Source organism: Panonychus citri, unplaced genomic scaffold (assembly GCF_014898815.1).
Source record: "Panonychus citri isolate SS breed McGregor unplaced genomic scaffold, ASM1489881v1 Contig00092, whole genome shotgun sequence".
NCBI classification, from domain to species: Eukaryota; Metazoa; Arthropoda; class Arachnida; order Trombidiformes; family Tetranychidae; genus Panonychus; species Panonychus citri.
In genome coordinates, this window is record NW_026515497.1 from 592,608 (window position 1) to 616,810 (window position 24,203).

The window sequence follows — 24,203 nt, forward strand, 5'->3', positions numbered from 1 at the left end:
GCATCAGTCCGAATTTAAAGTCGAATCGATTGTCTTTTCAACTCTGGTCTCACTACTATCAATCATTTACTGTGTTCTATTAAAATTATCTCACAAATCGAAATCACCGTATTATTATGGTTACCTTCAAGCTTGAGTTCGAAATGGAAATGGTCCATTGAAAATTTCGAAATCGAAATTTGTTTATAACATATTATCACATAATTGTCAATATTAAAGTTCGTAGAAAATAGGACCAAACTTTTTCTCTTCTTTATTCCAATCCCCTGATCGCCATCTAGTTTTGGCCATTGAAAAGTAGTTCGAAGATGTTGATGGTTACTTTCGATCATCTGGAGCCATCTATTGGTTAGAACTTTTTAGAAATTATCGAAAGTTTTTTTATATCGAAAGGAAAAACTAAAAGTTCCAACCAATAGATGGCTGTAGAGTTAAACAAAGAAGGAGAATAAGTTGACTCGAACCGCGTAAATCGAAAAAATCGAAATAAAAAAGTTCGAACCAATGTTCATTAGTCAGTCATGGATTTGGTGCTCGACATAATTAACTGAGATCAAGGTCATGGTCTCAGTAAATTCTGATAACTTGACTGGTTTACTAATAAAAATTTCGAATTGAAAATGATTGATTTTAGATTTGTTTCCAATGAAAATTGAATAAAGAATTAATTTATTGGAGATAAATGTTGATTGTTCAATTATCGTCAATAATTGAGTTGACTTTTAGTAACCACCTACTCAATTTTGATGTAAACGTAAGTAATTTAGTAATCACTTTACAAACCGATGATCGAAAATTGAATTGACTCAATACGCAACTACTCAGAACTTTACTCTGAGTATTAATCAGAATTCATAGAAATCTTCATGGAATAATATCTGCTCATGTTTCTTCACAATCTCCTCTTTCTTCATCTCCCAAACTCTAACAACGTTGATCTTCATTGGTTTTCATATGAGTCTTTACGTAATCAAACGACAAGAACGTGAACTTTTTTCGAAACTGTTTCGAAAACTTATCAATAGTTCCAAGGAGATAAAAAGTAACATTATGTCTTTCATTCATCTTTTATTGTCATCATCATGTTTGTTTCGTAGTTTCAATATGATTAAGTTTAAAGAATACAGAAAAAATTGTATTATCAGTAATTAGATTGTCACTCAACAATTAGATTGTTATTTTCATTGAAAAGTTTCACTATGTTAACCGCTAATTACAATATTGTGTTGGCCATTTTTTATTATTTGACATCTAATTGTTCAGCTAATCAATTCAAATGGATTCCAAGGCTCCCCAATGATCAACCTTTGACTCCATTGACCTCATCATCTTATTTACAATTTTCGTCACCTTCATTTTCATCAACACCATCAGTGACTTTATCTTCATACAATCAACTATTTGGATATAATTTTGAAACCCGGAAACACAATTATGACAAAAGTAAGCAGCTAGTAAATGTAATAATTATAATTGGGTAACAATCAACATCCTCTGAATGATGATTAAATTTGATCAACATTTCATTTCATCATCCATTTAATTCAATACTAATAATCAACTTAAACTTAATTAACGTTAATTGATTGAAAACCTTGAAGGCTTTTTAACTTGATTCAATTTCAATTGATCACAAGAAATTCATGAGAAATTATCATGAACAGTTTAACGTTTTGAACATTAAGTTAAACATTTCTTATTGTTTATGATTAACTTTAAACATATTGAACTTTAATTTAATAAGTGTCTTGATATGATTTACCTTTCACTTTTAAGATGACATACAAATGAATGATTATCCATTAACATGATCATTCATGATAATTTTCATCTACAACTGAATCGAGAACTTTTTTGTATATAATAAAAACATTTCAATGTACATTAAATTTCTAGCTCGACTTATTAATAATACAAGTTCATTCAAATTCTGTAAGTTTCATCTAATATCCTGAATTAAGAAGGTTTCGAGCTAATATTTAATATCCATGAGAATATTAAAAAGTTTGTGGTTTATTATGGTTCATATTTATCAGGGAAATCGAATTCATTTTCATGATTGACCACAGAAAGAAAACCTTAGTGAGAAACAATCGAGGATTTAAGGAATATTACAAGAAGCATTTTCCTTGGAATTCTGGTAGAAAAGAGAGAGAGAATTTAGAAGATGAAAATAAAACTTTCTTGGTTTCGATATTGATAAATATTAAGTAACCATGGAGAAGAAAAATTTTGACCATAGATTATATTGACCTTTACTTTAATAGTCTTCGGAAATATTATTATTATTTCATAGATAATAATGATAATTTTATAATTCTATTATGATATTATTAATAATATATAATATCTCCACCAAGTGGAATAGAGGGTAAAAAGAAAATGATTCTGTGGTTAGAGAAAAGAGAATTTTTTTTCTCTCTCTTTTTCATCATGTTTCATTTTTCTTTTATTTTCTCACCATGAACATTGAAATTTTGAACGAAAGGTAAAATACTCGAAGCGAAAACAATTTGATTGTTGTCTCCTCTTCCTCCTCCACCTACTTTACCTCATCATCATTATCATCTTTATCTTGAGTACATCAAAAGTATCTTTTTCATCATCATCATCTTCACCTTACAACTTACACAACCATAAGAAAGTTGCGACTCAGAATCTTAAGTAGCAAGAAAATTATTGTTACATGGTCATTCTTATCTTCCTCATCATCATACTCTCAATTTCTTGATTCATCTTACTTCCTATCTCACTCATCAGCCTCTCTCTCACTCGCTCTCTTTTTCTTTATTACATTATCTATGCTCCATGTCATCAACTTTATCTTCATCTCTCTCTCTCTCCATCCACCTCGATTTCTGGGTTCTCATACTTTTCCGTTCCAATCTAATGTCTCTTAATGGTGTTGATCCAGTTGAGTTTTCATGTTTTACTAAAAATTTTCACCTTCTCCCTTCTTCATCCCACTGATCCTCCTACTTGCCCACCCTTTTCCTCTAATCGTCATTTTCCACCTTAGCTACATGGTGATGATGATGATGTTCAACAAAATACACTGAGAAAGATGAACAACTAGTTATTTACTTTTTCGTTAGTCTTTTACCTTATTCACTCCCACCTTTCAGCTTCCTTGTTCTTCCTCAATCTATTGTGTTAATAAGCTTTCAGATTATTTGTCATAATCTTTTCTCATCTTTAACTCAATTTGATTATAATCTCTCGCTCATTCTGATATTAATAGATAATCAAACACGAATTCCAAAAGGAAAAATCAAAGAGAATCAAATACAATCCAAAGTTCCATGAACAAAAAAGAAAATTCTTTCTCTCATCTTCTTACGAACTTTATATTTATATATAAATATATGTTCCATTTCATTCCAATCATCATCATCTCGAATAATTCATCTTCCTCATCATCATATTAAAATTTCTTCTCTCACCGCATTCTCATTGTCTTAATTTATTATCAAGTAACTTCCTCATTCTGTAAAAGTTTCAGTTCTAAGAATAACTATTCATGGTGACATTTTTCACTCTTTCACCCTTGATTACCTTTTGGTTCTTGAATCTCCTCTATTGAACATGATAATTATGTTATCATATTAATCAACTGTCATCCCAAAATTTTAATTGACAAAAACTTTCCACAATTAACTGTACATATACAAAATTATTGATCTAAAATTTAATTCTAATTATCATCACTTTTCATCATCATTAAATGAAGATGATGATGATACCAGATAATAATGTCCATTGGAATAACAATTGATGCCCATTAATTAACACACTAATCTATTGATATTCTTATGCAATCTTTTGATTCTGATTTTCATCTTCCTGTTTCAGTTTTACTATTCATCCTTTTCACCATCACCATGAGAATCATCATCATCATATTATCATTGTCCGCATCATCAGAGTCTATTGTCAAGTAAACATTATTAGTTCATTAATGTTCAGTTGTTGATGATTTTTTTTTCACTCATATTCAAAAGGGAAGACAATGACTACAGGAAGATGCTGATGATGATGATTATTATTAATACATTTTCATCATCAAGATGATTATTGTTACAATAATAATTTTATTAACTCCTACATGTAAAGACTAATGTGTTTATAATTTTGCTTCAATTGTGATGATTTGATCTGGTTTTTCATGAGATGAATCTGAATCTATCCATGATATGATCATGATAATACCTTGAGTCAACAAAGATAAGGATGATGAGAGGATAAACAAAGTCAGCAGACACGAATCATTAATTATCATGTTCATGTGATATTTATATTTGTCACATCATCTCATGTCATGATGATCATCATGATGATACTTAAGCTTCATTTGTTAAAGTTTGTGATCATATCAAAGTTATTGATTAAATTAACACTGAATAGAGGTTCACAATTTTAATATTAATCGTCTTCAAACTTTGTCCATGATTAATATTCAAATTTTCAATGGTTGATTAACAGGAAATTATCTCTCAGAATGATTGTCCTTTCGGTTACTTATTGACATCGAAAAATATAATCTTTGGACTATTTATCGTATTTATCTCTGGATATGTCAGTGTGAATTCTGGTTCATTCACCAGAACATCGTGATAATGATGACACTGAATTATGAGAGTTCAAGAATGAGAATGAAGGGAAAATTGTTGGATAACCTTGTTAATTAGCATATGATTGGTTAAATGGTTGGTTGATTACGTTTAATCTGATGATGATGATGATTAACAGGCATCAGCATTATCGTCATTAGTATCATGTATTAATCAGAATGAGCTACAATCAAAAAAAAACGACAACTAAAACAAAAGCAGATGAAAACATGATGAGCCGATTAAGTTGAATTCTGATCAATCAGAGGAAAGTCAATGTTCAGTGATAATAATAATAATACCTTACCATGATGATGATGGACAAGAAGATAATGATAGATGGAAATACAATCAGCAAAAGTTGACCATCATAAAGATTGACCATTGGATTAACCTGTCATTTTGTTTTGGACATAAAAAAAAGGTTCGAGATCACCTTTTGTCATCATCACGAATTCAGGTGAAATAGTTGATTCAATATTCATGGGTTACACATTGTTATCCTTAATAATATATATTTTTCTATCATGAATTATAATGATACATTCTGAATACAATGTCTATTTATTGTATCTAAAATGATGATCACCATGGTGTCATTGAGAAATTAATATAAACCATGAAAGATGAAAAATTATCTCCACCAGTTTGATTAATATTCAAATATCATTAATGATTATTCATTGGAAATTGATATCATGATGTTGGTGTTGGTGATGATGATGATAGATTGTTGCAATTCAATTCAATTACACGGCAATAGTGTTATTTCATGGAGTAGAAGATAAAGAAATTAGAATGGAACAAGAGAAAAAAGTTCTGTTAGAACATTTTTTTCTCGAAAATTTTCCGAATTCTCAAAATTCTGTGACAATGATTCCTTACCTTGTAGTGTTGCTTATTGTTGTTGGTTGGTTGTTATTATTATTTAATAACAATTTCAATTGATTATGATTCTAATGTAATCGAAAAAGTTTATTTTCAGAATTTCCCATGAATTCTGTGTGTGTGAGTAAGATACTGAAGAAAATGAAAAAACCAGGAACAAAATGACAAAATGATTTCACCATTGAACTGGAACCAGAGATAGTAAAATCCAGATACAAAGTTCTAGACTCAGTAAGAACTTTTTTATTATTATTATTATTTTTATTTTATTCTTCTCTCTATTTCCATGGTAAAAGGTTACACAGCTGATGGACCATGAATGGAAATGTGAAATTTTTTTCTACCACTTTTCGTTTTTTTTTCTATGTGTGTATACACATTTTCTTACCACCCCTTTAATATCATGTTCATCATCATCATCAGGGTGCTATCGTTCATGCTGATGATAATCATGAAAACCCGTATGAACATATGATTGGAAAGAAAGTTAAATTCATATTTTTTTCCTCTGGAACTTTACTCTTTACTCTTTAACTGTTTTTCTGTATTAAGAGTTTATTATTATTATTCAAGCTCAGAGAATTCATGAGAATTCAGTTCCATAGATTTTTATTAATATTTATCTTGAACGATTTATCTATTGGGTTAACACGCACAAACATCATTTCACCGTGAAAAAATAAACTTATCGATAGTTATCATGGAATCCGAATCAGAATCATGTTTATCATCATCATTTTCATTCTCAATGGATTCAGAATTTTTCTTTTCTTCTGATTAATCTCTCAATTATCTCAATCAATAGATTACTCTCTTGATCTAATTGCATCAATAAAACTAATGTCCACTCATTTAGATGACCACTTTAAATTGCTTATGATTCACTAATCTGATTAATTTTGGTTTTGTTTTTTTTTCTTGTTCATTATCGGATTAATATGTACATGGAATTGAATTAAAGTTGATTGTGATAAAGATAAATTATCACCGTTCATGGAGATGGATTAAATCACTGATTAGATTAACTAATGGTCATTGTGAATGAAAAATGGTCAAGAAAATTTGATGAAAATGATTTATTGTTCACCCTGATCATCAATATAAATGATAGTTTGTAAAGGTGATTTTCAATGTTGACCATTTGACTGACCTTAGCTCATTATGAAAATGATTAATTACCAACTGATTTAGTTAATCTAAAAAAAATGGCGGAAACGATGATGATAAACAAAAAACAATTATGATTAACCGTTTACAAACTAATCAGTATCAAAAAACGTAGTGATAATTAAGTTAATTGTCAACAGTTAATCTGATTAGTTGATTAGAGTTGCTCTCGCTTTTTTTTTGGTTTAGATAAAAGTTAATATTTGTTGTTGTCATCATTTAATTGTGATTAACTTTTTAAATGTTTTCCGTTAATCTTTTTTCTTGCCTTCACAATGAAATATCATTTATTTTATTCATGAATTCGTGATGATTATTATCATGGTTTATTCAGATGAGTAAATGTATCTTCATGAATAGTTGACTGAATCATTGAACATTTTATGTAACAACTTTTTCCTGTTACAACTTGAACATTTACTGAACTTTTTTTTTGTTTCATTTCATGATGATCTCCATTTACATTTACACCATGATGATGATGATTACAGGGTGATCAATGTTGACTGGACATTACAGTTGAAGGTGTAAGCTGAAATAAAAAAAGATTCAGCGATGGTAAAAAAAGACGAAGTTCCCAATTGACAGTTTCAATATCGAATCTAGTTTATCCTGAACTTTATGAAGAAGTTGATTTTCCATGTGTATATATTATCTGTAAGAATGAAAATATTTGAGATGAAATTTTATTTCTCAAGTGAAATTTTGTCATGAAAGTTGATGAAGATGAAGGATGATGATGATGATAACTACCAGGTTACACAAGTACCAATAAGTTTGTCACCTACAATTCAGATTCTTATTTATGCCAAATGAATATCATGAAAATTTTTATCCTCTTTCACTTTGGTGGTTGAATTTGGCTTGATTCATTTACATGGGAACATTTTTCACACCCCATGAATATCTTAATGTTAATAGATTGAATAAATCACCTTTATCATCATCATTTATCTTCAAAGTCATTTAATGTTAATGTCAAACAATCTGATGGATGAGAAAACTTTTACCATGAAATTCAAATTGACTGGAATGAAACATGATAATTTCAGAATTTTTGTCAATCATCACCTTCATTGAAAAAGTTCTCATTGAGTTCTGGACAGTTCAACTTTTCCCATGTTATCATTTTCCCTGGGACAAAATGATAACAATCAGAATGGAAAAGGGTTCAGATTATCATGATTGATTTTCTTATTTATATCAAGTGACCATTGGATGGACATGAAATTTTGTTTACTTAATGATTAAGGTTCACCGATTTCAGTGTTTATATAAAAAGTAAAACACATTGATAATCATTGTTTATCAAATTAGCAAATAACAAAACCTTGATAATCTTGACCATTCAGTGGACATACAATCCAATTGGCCGTTTGTAAGTAAACAAGTTAAACAAGAGAAACTTTTAATCTACTTTGATGTTGACAACCACCAAAAACAATAACAATTAGTTGATGGTCAAGAAAATCTCACTCTATTTATTTTATTCAAAATCAGTATTTACTTGATATTATTTTATATTATCCTAACAATATTAACCATAATCATTATAAACACAACAATCAGCTGATCAATTTTTATCAATTGATTTTACTCAAATGCATTTATATTCATTGGAAACATGATCACGTTTTCATGATGATCAGAAATCCAAACTGATCAAGAAAATGAAAACAAACAGAGAATCAAATTAAACGAAATAAGTTTAACCCTCTTCATTATCTGATGGGGTGGGTGGTTGAGAGAGTGAGAGAGAGACTGTCTCCTCATGTGTCCACCCTCAAGTCAATGAGTTCGAAGGGAAGTCGATTCCGTTTGATAGAATTTTCTTTTTGTTCGAAAATGCAAGAAATTGCTCTTTTTTCTTCCGGATATTCAACTTAAAATACACACAAGGAAACTGAAGAAAAAGAATTTGTAGAAAATTTTCGAACTTGAACTTTTATTCTTTTCTTGTTTCAAACTGGAATCCAAGTAAATTTTATCTCCATGATGATGATGAGCATCATCATGATAACTCTGTATTCATAACTTGATTGTTTCACATTCTCCTTGGGGACTTTTGATGACAAAGGTTATTCATTGATTCACATTGAAGGTTCAATTGTTTCTTACACTTAATTTAATTTCCTAATTGTAACCAAGGTTTGAGAAAGAGGAAGAAGAGAATCAAGAAAAACAATTGATGATGATTAAGCTAAAGTTAGTTAGTTAAATGTGAATGAGAGATACAAATGAAATGAAAGATAAATGAATCAACTAAACAATTACAACAATCAACTCTCATTGACAATTTAACGAAAATAAGAAAACATTAGTTATTAGAATGGAGAAGAAAAGAATTTCGAGCTGACCAATATAATATTTATTGGATCTAATTGCAAGTTCTGACCAGAACTCGATGATTTCATCACAATTAAGAATCGTAATTTAATCAGCATAAACATCATTAGATTGTTAGAAATGAAAATATGTAACCAATTTGATTACAATGTAAAAATGATGCTGATTGTTAATTGGCTGGGATCACATTGATGATTAGTTTCAGGTAATCAAATTAATCTTAATGATACGATTCAGTTAAATCTTGATTATCAATAATTATCATTGATAAATTTTTCTTTTTACATATTTGTAACTAATTGATTGATAGTAATCAAGTTTACTCGTTTAACCTTAATTTGATTCACTAATTTGATTAGAATGACAATCAACCATTAATCTTGATTTACTCATGTTAAAATGATCCATTTGCTTAACATGATAAAAATTATCATTTATCAATTAGTTTAATGATAATTAGTCTCATGAGTTGGTTTACATTATCATTTTGATCTACTAATTAGTTGATTTTGATTAAGATTATTGTTATTAAGGATTTTAAGATGAATAATTTAGCCGAACTGATTAAGAAATCACTTAACAATTAGAGTTGATTATTGGATTTTAACTTTCGTTTCAAGTGAATTAAACAAGAATCGTAGATGAAAGTTCAGTTTAATATTATTTCAAGTTCTCGATGATTTTTTCAGAGAATTGAACTTTCATCATGATCTTTTCAATCTTGCCGATTGACTTTTGTCGTTCACCCTGAATCATATTAAATGTCAACCAGAATTAATGATAAGTCTTGTACTCTGAGCTTTCATGGGTAAGATTTTATTTTTTTGTTCGACAAAATTTTCGGTAATTTAATATAACATGAATACTAAAGGATAACATTGAAATTCTAAGACAATCAGAGTATTTTGTTCATCTTGAAGTGTTGAATATGTCATCATGTGAATTAGAACAATGTGTTACATGGAATGGAATACAAGAAAAGTTCTTATCCTGAATATTTTCAGAATTCTCAGAATGTATCTTAGAATGTATTTATTACTGATTATATGAGAAAATCTCTTTATCGTTGGATTAGATGAATTTTTCTAGTAATCTTATCATCAAAGTTCTGTACTGAATTATATTGTTACTCTTTCATCACATTTCATTACCATCGATTGACAATAACTATCATTAGCAATAAATTCAATCGTTTTCAGAGCATTTACAAATTCTCAAGAAGTTATTTTCTGCTCGATAGTAGTATGAAAACCTCCGCTTCTGAGCCAGAAGCGGAAACGGAAATGGGGGTGGGGATCAGAGAACGTTCTAGAACATTCTAGAAAGTTCAATGAACTGTCTGGGATGACGTCAATAGTGTCCTTGAAACCATCATTCGATGTTAGGACTAATGAACTGAGTAGAATGACGTAATAAAAGATGATGCAATAAAAATAGGTATAAAAAGCACTAGTCTTTGTTAGTTAACTATTAGTATCAAAATGTGGACAGATCAAGTTGTGTTTAATTATGGTGCAAGTGGTCTAAAAGCCAATCTAATAATTGATATTGTTAAAAATGAAAATTTGACAGTAAAGATAACTGAATGGGCGCATAGTGCACCAGCAGGATATGATGAAATCGATGGACCAAATTGGACTGTTGTGGTCTCTTTCGTTACATTCAAACGTTTAAAAGCTCTTGTTGACCAAATAGATTATGACAATCTACCGGATAAATTGACATTTGGTCATGTTAAAGCGGATTTGGAGTTGATGAAGCTACTGAAGAGCAAAGAATTCTCAGAGAAATATGAATCTTTCTTGGTCAAAAATGATCTAATATAAGAATAAAGTTATTAAAAAAAAATGTATAAATACTTGTAACAATTTATTTAATCGGTCAATCATGAGTGATCTAGTCTACGCGTTGCTGCTTTTCCTCGCTCTAACCATTCTCATAATCTTTAGGTATTATTTCATCATTTCTTTTGTTCAAAATGAAAATAGCTAATCTCGTGTCATTATGGGACTATGGTCAAAAAATTCCTCTGAACAATCGAATGAAAAAATTCAATGCAGATGTAATAAAAAATGGTCTACAGACTCTTCTAACATTTGAATCAGGAAAAATTATTGCCACAGGATGTAAAACAATAAAACAAGCTCGTGTTCATGTTCAATCTGTTTATCCAGGAGCCAAATTTATTCGTATTGTTAACATCACAGCATCTGCTTTCCTTAAAAGTAAACCCAATATTGAAAATCTACCTGGAGTGAGTTATGAACCTGAAATTTTTCCTGCATATATTTGGAGAAAAGATAAATTATGCGTTGTTTATTACTCAACCGGAAAGTTAATCGTTACTGGAGCTAAGTCTTACAAAGGGTTGCAGGAGATGTTCAATGAGTTCAAAACTCTAGTAGGTATAAAAAGGGAAGTGAAACGAGGTGAAAATTCATTATAAATCAAGCGTTCAACATGTCAACATTAAACTGGTTATCGTTAAATCCTATTAAAATCAACAAGTACAATTTAACTATTTCATGGGGTGAACTCAGAAATGGTGAGATTAGATGTGCAAGAGTAGATCTACGTGAGTTCATCGAAGACAAACCTACATTGGCTGGTGTTAATCTAACTAGACGTGAACTCAGTGGACTTGGTGATTTCTGTAATTCGAAGATAGACGAAATTGGAGCCACGGAAACAATAGAAGAACTAACAATCGAAAACAATGACAATGGAATTACTCTATCTAAAAGAAACCGAAGACTTTGTATAGATAAAGTTGTTGTTCCAACAGTAAATGCTCTAATCCCTGGTGTTGTTTACTTAATGGAAATGTTATCACCTGTAATCTACTCGTCAAGGACTCTTAAAGGCTCATTATTTCTTGCAGACGTTTTTATCTTAGCAACATTGATAAAGGAAACCGGTCGTATTGATCAACCTTGGAAAGAAGAAGAAATGATTATCAACGGAAAACTAACGAAAGAAAGCTCTAATCAACTCATAACTAATTCTGATCAAATATGGCAAGACTATGCAAGTAATTACATCAACACGATGTGGCCACGTGAACATATCCCCAAGGTTATCTTTATGAAAAAACTCAACGGTGACTTCTTGAAGGGATTGGTTGATGCTCATACTGAGAATCCCGCCCTCTTGCGGTCTTTACTGTATATGAACCAAATGTTTAGTATAAATAAAGAGAGTCAATGTTAGTTGACATCAGTTCATTTAATCATCATGGAATATATTTGTTGTTACTTTGATGCTCAAGGTTTCTATTACAATGATAAGTTCTATCCTCGTGAGTTTGCTATCCATAACAAGACGGGTACTAGTGTTTTCAGCGTTGATCATGGTATCAAGTACCAAGACCTATCTTGGTATGAAAAACGATCAGCCTCCCACTGCATGCGAAACCTTCACGGTTTGCCGTTCGATGCCAAGCGAGGAATAAGCCTCACCGCTATGAAGACTCTTCTGATTACGTTTTACGAGGCTAATGTTAACCCTGATCAATATCTAGTAGCCTGTAAGTCGAAAGAATCAGAGTCTATCCTTCGAGCCTTTGGTATTCCTAGAATCAATCTTGAAAGACTTGGTGGTACTTGGAATTCATTGGAAATCAGTTCTACCCCTTGTTCTCTCCATAATGGCCCAGGTAAGTGTAGTTTAAATGCCGTTATGGGAATGAGCAAGTGGGTCGAAAAGGGTGGAAAAAAACCTGATTTAATTGACTTTAAAAAGAAAGATTGTTCACCGAGAAAAGAAGACAAAGATCGTAAAGATGGATGGCCAGACAGTTATGGAACTCTTGTCTAATTTTGTATAAGAAATTGAAATGAAAAAATAACAAATAAACATGATTCATTATAAAATCTATTTGCGTCACCCTTTTACTATGTTAGTTGCCGGTCCAACGGGTTGTGGAAAAACTGAATTTGTTAAACAATTGATTGACAATTCAAAGATAATTAGTAAACCTATTCCAGAAAGGTGTGTATATTTCTATGGTGAATATCAAGACAAGTTCAATGAATTTCAGAATGTTGAATTTATTCGCGGTTTACCGGAAGACACGATAAACTCATTAGGTAAAAAACCAACATGGATAATCATCGATGATTTAATGCATGAGTCAGCCAGTTCAAAACTAATCTCAGAATTGTTTACAAAAGGAAGTCATCACAGAAATTTATCAATAATTTTAATTGTACAAAATTTTTTCATTCGTGGAAGTGAGAGTAGAAATATATCACTTAACTCACAATATATAACCTTATTCAAAAATCCACGTGATCAATCAATAGCAACAATTGTTGCTCGACAAATGTTCCCTCGTAAAATAGCCAAGTTCCAAAAGATCTATGAAGATGCTACGTCACTCCCTTACTCTTACCTTTTTATTGACTTAAAACCTGCAACACCAAATGAAGTTCGACTTCTATCAAATATTTTCACTATACCAATAATAGCTTACCAACTATGATTATATAAGATTAACTAAACTAGATAAATTAAGAAAATGTCAGTCAAAAGAGCGATAAAAGTTTTACCTACTCTACGTCAGTTGGCAAAGACAAAGCAAAAGTTAAAAAGAAAGAAAATACTGGCTAAATGTCCTTGTCAGGTTTATACTGTTTTAGGCGACATCTCAAAAAACATTCTTAAAGGAAAGATAAAAGTTCCACCTAAAAGTCTAAGTAAACTCAAATTATATAAGACTCAAATGAGATCATTGGCACGAAATAAAAGCAAAGCTAGTATGCAAAGGATTTTGAATCAAAAAGGTGGCGCTCTTCTTCCATTACTACTCAAACCAGCCTTATCTCTTTTAGCATCTTTAGTAGCCAGTAAAATAGCCAAATGAACACTGTGACCCGTATGTTGCTTGTTCCTGAGGATCGTTTCAAGGATCCAACTAATGTTCTGTTAAAATCATCCATTCCAAATGACAGGAAAGTGAGATTGATCAATAATCTTAAAATTCGTGACCTTGACAAAAAAGAAGATAAACGTAATCTATCAACTATTTTGAATTCAAATCTATCAGCTAATCAAAAACAGGTTCTGATTGAAGGATTAATCGGAAAAGCAACAATGAAAGTTGATGCAGGTGTTCAAGGTGAACAAGAATTACCAGTCATTCCAGACGAATCAACACTAGCTTTTCAGACTCCTAAATCTGATCTATCACCATCAGATAATGATACAACAATGTTAAATTTAGATGCATGGACAATGAGTGATAAAACACCATCTGTTGAAACACAAAGTCTACCTACAACTCTTTTCGATTTACCATCAACAAGTAACACAACGAAACCCTCGAGAGCTAAAAGTGGTTTATCTCTGAATATTAGGAATAGCTCAAACGATCTTGAATTAGCAATAAGGAATATACCAAGTTTAGTCTCATCAACAAATAAAATAATAAGGGACGATGGAAAAGCGTTTGAAAGAAGTAATCTGTCTGATATTGTTAAGTACCTATTGAGTGAGACAGGTGGCGCTAGAAAACCTGATGGTGCCGGTTATGTTGTTGAGGTTATAAGAACTGAAAAGCCAGAGCTGCTAAAACTAATTAAAAATCCATTAGTATCTAAGAGAAAAGAGTCACAAACATGGGATCAGCTACAGAAAGCATCAGAGAAGGTTACATATCGCCGGAGAGCTCGGGAAGTTTCGGAGGAGTCAGACGACTTTTCGAGTTAGTTAAAAATAGAGCTAAATTATCACAAGTTGAACAATGGTTGAAAAGTCAAGATACTTATGTTTTATTCAAACAAGTACGTAGAAACTTTCCAAGATTACCAATACTTGTAAATAAACCATTCGAACAATGGCAGATTGATTTAATGGACATTTCATGGAATCATAAAGACAATGATGGAGTTCGTTATCTTCTTAACATAATCGATTGTTTCAGTCGTTATGTTTGGTGTGTCCCTCTCAAAACAAAAAACTCTGATGAAGTTGCTAATGCTATGGAATCAATTCTAGTTAAAAAAGCTCCTGAAAAAATCCAGAGTGATCAAGGAAAAGAGTTTCTAAATTCAAAGTTCAAGGATCTATGTAAAAAGTATAATGTTAATTTCTTCACAACAACAGATGACGCAACAAAGTGTGCAATTGTAGAAAGGTTCAATAGGACATTGAGAACAAGATTATATCGTTATCTCTATTACTATAATACAAAAAGATATATTGATGATCTTCAGAAGATTATTAAATCATATAATAACTCATTTCATCGAACTATTCAAATGTCTCCTAGCGATGTTAACGATGATAATAAAGTTCAAGTTCTATTGAATATAAGGAAAACACACCCAGAAAATAAAGCCAAACAAAAGCCGTTTAAAGTTGAAGATCCTGTAAGGATAACCAGGCGTAAAGGAACATTTGAAAAAGGATCAACCAGTAATTTTAAAGAAGAAATTTTTTACGTTACTAAAGTTAAAAAACGCCCCAAGGGTATATCTATAAATTAAGAGATTATGATGGGGAAGCGATCACTTCAATTTTTTATCATTATGAGCTTGCATTAGCTACTGAGCCTCAGACGTATAAGATAGAAAAAGTTCTTAAAACTAGAATTAATTCAAATACAAAAAAGAAAGAATATTTTGTTAAGTGGTTAGGATATCCATCTAAATTCAATTCGTGGGTGCAAGATGTCGAATCAATATGATGAGTATTTCATCGAAGCTGTTTCAAATGCTTCAATGGATCTTTTCCCTGAAAATACGTTAACCAAGTTTACTAATCGTCTTCAACAAAACATCAACCTTGAAGGTGAATGGTTAGTTGGAATACAAGAAATTTTCTACCCAGTTGACTTATCACCATCAAAAAGTGTTATCAGTGGAGTGATTGTGTCAGCATTTGGTGAACATGAATTTCGAGTTACATTGACGGAAACAGATGATATTCAAAAATTTGTTTCAAAATTCAATGAAACAATGGAGCGACTATTCAAAAAGAAAAAAGAAGAGATTATTATTGAACCACCAAGAAAAAAACGTTATACTCTTAAACAACTTTCCGATCTACCTGATTCAGAATATGAAATTATTGGAAGTGATAAACTGGAGGCCGAATTGAAAGACATCATGTCACAGTTAAAGGATGATGAAGTCGATAAAACAATTCCATTGAAACGTCTGGTTGAACTTAGGATCTCAAGTCTTAAAAGAGATAAAGAATTGGGTAATAAGATCAAGCAAATTGAAATTTTACACAAGTCAATAGAAACATTGAATCTTGATATCAAGAACAAAGAAAAATCCATCACTGAATTAACCAAAGCATGGTCAGACAGAGGAATCAAACTGGAATCAGCTAAAGGAGATGAAGAAAGTCTGAAACTACGTATTACCGAACTCAACAAAAAATTGGAAAAGGCTGAGAATGATCATCATGAAATGGGTGACAGGTACAATTTACTTGTTATCAAACATGATTCACTAGAAAAAGAAAAAAATCGAATTTCTAAAGACAAAGAGAGTCTCGATATTGATCTACAAAACTTGAATGTTGAAATCGGAACAAAAGAAAGTGAAATCGAGGTGTTGAAACAAAAGTTGAGTACAAGTGAAAACGATCAACGTTTAACTGATGCTGAAAATGAGAAAGTCAAATGTATCAAAAAGTATGAAGAAATAGTTAATGAGAAAGATAAAGTTGATATAGTTTTGAAACAAAAGGTAACAGAGATTGATGAATGTCAAAAACAAATAACAAAACTACAGGAATTAATGAATGAAAATAAAAAACTTCAAGATGAAATAAAAATAGGCAAAGCTGAAATTGCTATCGTACAGAAAGAAAAAACTGATTTGAAAGCTAAAGTCAGCGAACTTGATGAAAAACTGAAAAAAGAAGAAAAAGATCACGAAGAGATGATTGCAAAGTATAATCATTTGATTTCTGATTACAAGTCTTTAGAAGTTGATAAGAAAAGAATTGCGATGGAAAAAGAAAGTCTTGACCTTGACCTCCAAAACCTGAATGCGATAATTTCTACCAAAGAAAGAGAAATTGAGTCACTCAAAAAAAGATTAACTGATGTTGCTCACCCTCCAGCCGTTATTGCAGCAGAAATCGAAATGAATCGATTCAAACAGAAGTATGAAGATTTGGACAATGAAAAAAAGAAACTTGATGGAATTTTGCTACAAAAAAATTCAGAGATTCAAGATTGTCAGTCAAAAATCACCGACTTACAAAATGTGATGGATGCTAATAAAAAGTTACAAGATGAGATTTCAACTATAAGATCTCAACTTGATAAAAGCAATAATGATAAAACAAATGTTGAAAAGGAAGTACGTGATTATAAAACTAAATTAAGTAACTCAGAAAATGATTTAATCCAAACGAGAAAACTGTTAGAAAATACTAAATCGCAACATAAAAAAGAAGCAAATCTATTAAAGGAGCAATTGGAAAAGTTTATTGGACAAAAAAAGGTGAGCAAAGATAAACCAATAGAAAAGATGGAGATAAGCCGATCAGAATGGAGTATTCTGGTGGATTCATTTCAATTTTGAGAGGATGGCTTGGAGGTAAAAAAACTACACCAAAATTTTATGACTCATCAGTTGTCAGCGCTCTTGGATTTTTGAAGATCCTTCCAAACTACTTGCGGTTGAAGCAAAAGTAACTGCGCCTCGTGCTGCGGACCTCACTGCTAGGTCAAGTCTCTTATTTGTCTATTCTGATATTGTTGCTCCTCATTTTGTTGGTGATAAACTCGCGAGAGTGTTAAAATTTTACCTCTCAAAAAGGTCAAAAACATGACATGGTCCACGAAAGATTTACTAAACCATTTTATTATCCTGTAAGAACAAATAAAATAGAAGATGTAAACTTCATTTTAACTGATGAAGTGGGTAATCCAGTTGAATTTGCCTCTGGACGAGTATTAATTGGTCTTCATCTGAAAAGATTTGTATAAGATGAAACAAATAATACATTAATAAAAATTAAAATGCAAAGAAAAGTCTATTGTCCCCTTCATTCTGATTTTAGATCATTTTACAACTCCCAAGCTGGATCAGGTTTCTCTGATATCGAAGTATTCAGAGGTGCACCTTATCAGAGAGGATATGGTATTGGAAGTCTCATCTCGAGATTTGCCTTACCCGTTTTAAAATTTTTAGGAAAAGAGCGTTAAAACAGGAATAAGTGTTGGTCAAGATGTGTTAGAGAAAAGAATTTTAAACAAGCTCTCAAAGAGAGAGGAAAGGAGGGACTAAAAACTATTGCTCAAGATACATTGTCAAAAGCTGGTAATCTTCTAAATCAATCTGGTAGAGGAATCAAACGGAAAAGAAGAGGGTATAAGAAGGTAAAACGAAGGAAAAGAGACATTTTCAATTAATTATGGAGTATCTTCACCCATCATCCGTTCCCTCATCAAAGAGTGAACTTTCTCTTCAAAGTTCCACCTACACAAGTCGCAATTGATTCAACATATGATGTTGAATATAGACCTTCAGCATCTTTAGAAAGTGCTACTGTTCATGAAATTAACATTCCAGCATCAGAAGACTTTACTGATTTGTCACAAACGATGTTACATCTTGGCCTTGAAGTCCTAACTGATGATAACGTTAAAGTTTCAGATGATAAAGTTAAATGTGTTGAAAATTTCGCAAACTCAATTTTTGATCAAATTGATTTTTTTCTTGGTACTGTTAATACATCGCAGGCTAACAATATGTATCACTATACTTCTTACATTGAAGACTTACTCTTCCGTCATCCTACCAAAGCAGATATTAGTAGATATGATAAATCAGTTTACATAAAAAGTAATATTGAATTATACTTCAGATTACATTTACCAATGTTAACACAAGATAAATTATTGATTAATGGAATACCGCTAATGTTTAGATTCACGAGAAGTCCAAGTAATTTCCCTATAATCGCTGAAACGGGTTCATTTAAAATTAAGCTGACGAAACTTGCAATTCATATGAAACGTGTTAAACTTTTCCCTGACGCTCAAACTGGAATCATATCAGCTTTGAATAATTCAAATGCAAATTATTTCATCATAAGAAATGAAGTCAAGAGCTTTTCGTTAAGTAAAGGTCTAAGTTCAGCAACAATGGAAAATATTTTCGCTGGGATTCTACCTCGTCGATTAATCATTGGATTTGTTGAAGAAAGTGGCTATTCCGGAGACATAAAGATGGATCCATATAAGTTCGAGAATTTAAAAATAAAACAAATTTCTCTTAGTGTCGACGGAAACACAATACCGAGTATTCCATATCAACCAGATTTTCCTGATAATTGTATGAGGGAGTATGTAAATTTATTTCGTGTTCTAGGACAAGACGAAGGAATCCTCAAATTGACTTGTCTTATGATGATTACAAAAGTAAAAAAACATTATTTGCCTTTGACATTGGTGGAGCTCTTGGTGGTGAGTCAGGATCTTTATCATTGTTAAAAAGAGGTGCAATTAGATTAGAAATTAGATTCACATCGGAAACAACAAAACAATATAAGATAATTGTATTTGCTCAGTTTGATAATTTAATTTCAATCGATAAAGACAGAAATGTTTACCTAGATTACTAATGTTAACGACAATTGATATTACTAGATTACTCAGGAAAATATCATATTTTGGTGGTGTTTATCCAATCAATCGTTTACCATTAATTTCAAAAACCAAGGTCTCTGATAATTAATCTTGATCCTAGTTACAGACCTGGATCACATTGGGTTGCAGTGCACTTTTATTCTAATGGAACTGCCTTTTATTTTGATTCTTATGGCAGACAGCCGGAGGGGGAAATTTTAACGTTAATCGAACGGTTTGCACCCAGAGGATATGAATTTTCAAGGATGAAGTATCAAAATGATTCAACTACATCTTGTGGTTACTTTTGTGTGTTATTTGTTATCATGGCTGATCAGAAAAACAAGTTTTTAAAGTTGTTTGAGAAATGTAAAACAGAAAAAAATGAAAAAACCTTGAGTTACTTAATAAAGACTTTTATTGATTAATCTTGAAATGCCCGTAAGCGTAAGAATTTATTTTATCGTTTAACAAATATCGTTTATCTTCAAATGGTGAGATTGCAATTTTTTCATTTTTATACATTGAAATTTTATGGTTTTCAGATCCAATTCTTCTCGTTATCTCTTTATGGCATCTCTCTTCATATAAACTCCGTTTATAGTCATCAAAACTCATTTTCTTTTCCACAACGGCTTTTTGTATTCCTTTTGCCCTCTTTTTTTCCCCTTTAGATGATTTAATTATATAAAGTTTTGGCTTGATCGCAATAACTTCGTGAATTGCGTCACCTGCCATCTCATCTTTTAAACAACCAATTTTTTTCTTATTCAAATTTGAATAAAGAGGATGAGATTGGTCCAGGTCACTGAAATCCATAATGTCCTCAAAGTTTTCATATCATCAATCAGTGAATTGGTCTTGATCTCGAGAATGAATGAATCAGTATCAGAGTAGACCAAAGTTACATTTTCTTTATAAAATGATTTGAAACGATCATAATAAAGTTTGTAGACATGTAATTTCGATAACTCTAAAACACTAAATCCAGCAACAATAGCTTTGTCCATCAGTACTTTTTCAGGTTTTTTCTGTATCAAAACTTTATCTTCATTGAGTATTTTAAATCTTTGACAAAACGGATTGGCTATTTTTTTAGTAGCAATTTTTTCACTCATTACTAAATCAACATTTACATGTTTTCTTTTATCCTCCATAAGTTTTCCATAGATACTGTTGACAAAAAGTTTATATAATGATGATGTAAATGAGTCAACAGCTTGATGACGTTTCAATGTACAAAAGTCAATGTAAGGTTTTAACCATGCCTTTTGTTTGAATGTTATCACTCGATGAATCTTATCAACAATTAGTCCATTTTGTAAGTAGAATTTTAAATTACGATAATGTAAGACATATCTTTTACGAGGTAAAAATGTTGATACAAGTTTTTCTGATGATGATGGTTTAGTTCCTTGCATGTTGAGCTGATGAAAGAGATTAAGAGTGTATGGACTCAAATATATTTTATCAATTTTCATTCGATGAGGGGCCATTGGGAAATCATTATGAAGCTCATGAAGAGATTCAGGGTAAATAAGATCGAGTTCTAAAATATAACCATCATCAGCATCATCTTCTGTATTGATAATCATTTGAATCAACTCAAAGTCATCCGACCAATTGAACCACTTGTAAGAGCTAAACGGTAATACGTCAATCATCGCACTTCCATAAAGATTATTAACATCAAAGTATAATAAATGAATTTGATCACCGCCATCGTAACAAGGTGTCTTAGGATTATTAGCGATAGCATGACGTTTAGCAACAGTTGTGAATCCACCTCTAATTCCATTTTCAATCATTAATAACATATCAATTTGAGTGAAAAGTTCAATAGATATTTTCAACATCTTAAGTGCTGCAGCGAATGATAAACCAGGACAAGTCATATAATGAGGTGGATCGATTCCAAAATCACTTAAGCTTGTATCACGAAAGTTTTCAAAAACAGCTGCTAACATATAAATGTCTACTTTTAGATACAAATCAATCAGATCTCCTAATTTTTCACATTTGAATTGTGACCAAATTCTCTCTAGTCTTTGATACATTTCATCACTAATGTGTGAATCATTAAGAGATGAATAGAATAGCTCCTTAGCAGGGAGATTGCGTTCATCAAACTTATCAATTCCATTTAGATATTCATATGGAAGAGTAGCTTTACCCATCAGATCTTTCAAATCAAGATCAAACCACTCTTGTTCTAGAAACTTTTTCTTGTCATCAATTGATAAGTTTTTACTCAATGTATCGAGAGAAGCAGGTAAAAATCCATAGGAATCTAGGAAGGCGAACTCATCCACATACCAACCAATGTATTTTTCCATAGTTGTGGGTATAATTTTGAGATTGTCGGAGAATGATGAGCTGTTGATTGTGTCAATGATAATGTGACCATCATAATTTTTCAAATTGTGGAATATAATTGGAATTCGCGATGGAATTTGATAATTAACATTACAGTTATTATGAGCGGCACCTCTGAACTCTCCAGTGAAATGATCATGATCAGCCACTCGATCGTCCCTTAATGGTTTCTCACATATCCAACAGTTGATAGCATTTATCATTTCACCCTCAATTTCACTTGTCATCACTAATGGTTTTTGAGCTTGTTTAGTGTACAAAGCAGCATTTATCGCTGACTTTTTAAGATTTTCAAGAAAGTCAGGGATCAAATTTTCACCATGTTTAAATTGTTTATCAATTACTTTTTTGTTCCAATCAACAACAATGTAACCATAACTACAAGGTAAATGAACAAATGGTTTCTTAGGATCGTTGGTTGGAACATTAAGACACTCAAAGTCACAATAAACGATGATCGGGTGTTTGACCTCTTTTTTAAGATCTTTACGTTCGCAAAAGTTCCTTCTTGGTTTATTTTCAGTTGGAAATGGCATGACAATTTTTTGCGCAGGTTTAGTTGAACAATCCATTAGATGATTGTCTAACTGCCATTGAAATCGGAAACCAGAAAGACATCGCTCGCAATGAGCTCTATGCCACCCACTCCTTCGGTTCAAAAGTCTTTGAAAGTTGGAAATTGTATAGTAATGATCATCATACCAAAATAAACGGACATGGTGAGGAGCTTGTTTGTTACTCACTCGAAGTGGTACAACATACTTTTGATTTGTATCATATGTGAAAACACTTACACTTATTTCATTTTTCGATTCGAATTTGGTGATTTGATCAATGTCAACTTTGCCTCTGAACTTCTGGAAGTTGTGACGGTTTATTAAATTAGTATATTGGGTTATTCTTGATGGATGACTCGGATTGTAAATACCACATAAAACACTGTACATGAAACAATCATTGTCACATTCGATCGTTATAATACACTTTTTGCTTATCAATTCCTGGGGTAACTTATTTGCAAAGCAACCTCCGCGATGTGGTTTATATTTTGCAATCCAAATAGTCATCTCAGGAATGTCCATTATCCAGAAACCACTACCCTTTTCAGTGAACTGTTCGATTATCTCTTTCATTTCCAAGAAACTTTCATCTATAGAATGAAGAATATCAGTTGCTGGTAATAGTGATTTGAATATTGATGGAATATTTGTTTCGACTACTTCATCTATACCCAGTTTTTGGAACATCACATTTAAGAAAATCATGTATTTTACAGGACCTAGTTCCTGTAACGATGAGAGAAGTAGATTATACAGTTGAAGTTGTATCCTCTTTTTCACAAGATCTATGTCAATTAATCCATCTAACTTTCGTTGATAAACACGAAAACTTTACGGAAGGCTGAATGTTTAAGAGTAAATGATGATAATGATTCCGATGGTCTAGGTAATTCCATAAGTGATTGTGATGAACATACATTTTTATGGGCATTGAGTCTGTATCTGTTGGAAAAATAATGTCTACAGGATGGGCACTTGAATTTCACTTTTTCTTTGTTTTTTGTTGGCTTAACTTTTTTAATATCACTGATAATTGATTCTTGTTGGAGAAAAATGTCCATTCGTCTATCCTCTGTTGAACTACACTCATGTGATAAATAGTCGATTAATATTTCTGCTTCAAATTGACAACTTGGACAAACAAAAGAGTCCTTAGATTTTTTAGCTGGTGATTGCTCAAAAATGTCCATTCTTTTACAACTACCCACACAACAATGATGAGATAAATAATCCCCGAGATTAGAATATGAATGAAAGCAACAAGTGCACTTCATAACCTGAAAATAGATAATTAGTTATACATTAAAAAATTACACGATGAATGAATGAGAAAGGAGATTAAAATTGATTTCAATATTTAATAATTTTGTAAATAAAACTTCCAGTGAGTTACACCTCTTTTCAATACAGAAATGGTTTCATTAATTCTTGATATAACACATGAAGTTTTTAGAATTTTAACTAATTTTCTTTTGCTCTTTCAAGTTTGATTATTTTTCCATAGAGTTCGATAATTTTAGATTTAACTCTTCCTCGCATTACAACTTTCCTCACTCTCTCTCTCTATCGATAAACTCTTCCCAAAGTCGCTCGAATCGCCCTCCGTCCAATTCCATAGGATCAAAAGAATAGTTATCTATGTTGTATCTATTCATA

The 24,203-nt window shown here is 31.4% G+C and overlaps 1 protein-coding gene across 1 annotated transcript in view; it reads left to right on the top strand.

The window, feature by feature from the left end:
- Positions 1 to 385: 385 nt before the first annotated feature.
- Positions 386 to 24,203, top strand: part of LOC128387618 (uncharacterized) — a 48,863-nt gene continuing 25,045 nt past the window's right edge. The window contains exon 1 of the mRNA XM_053346843.1: positions 386 to 1,443. Coding sequence (XP_053202818.1) covers positions 1,200 to 1,443 — 244 coding nt within the window. The 5' untranslated portion in view covers positions 386 to 1,199. The remainder of the gene's footprint in view (positions 1,444 to 24,203) is intronic.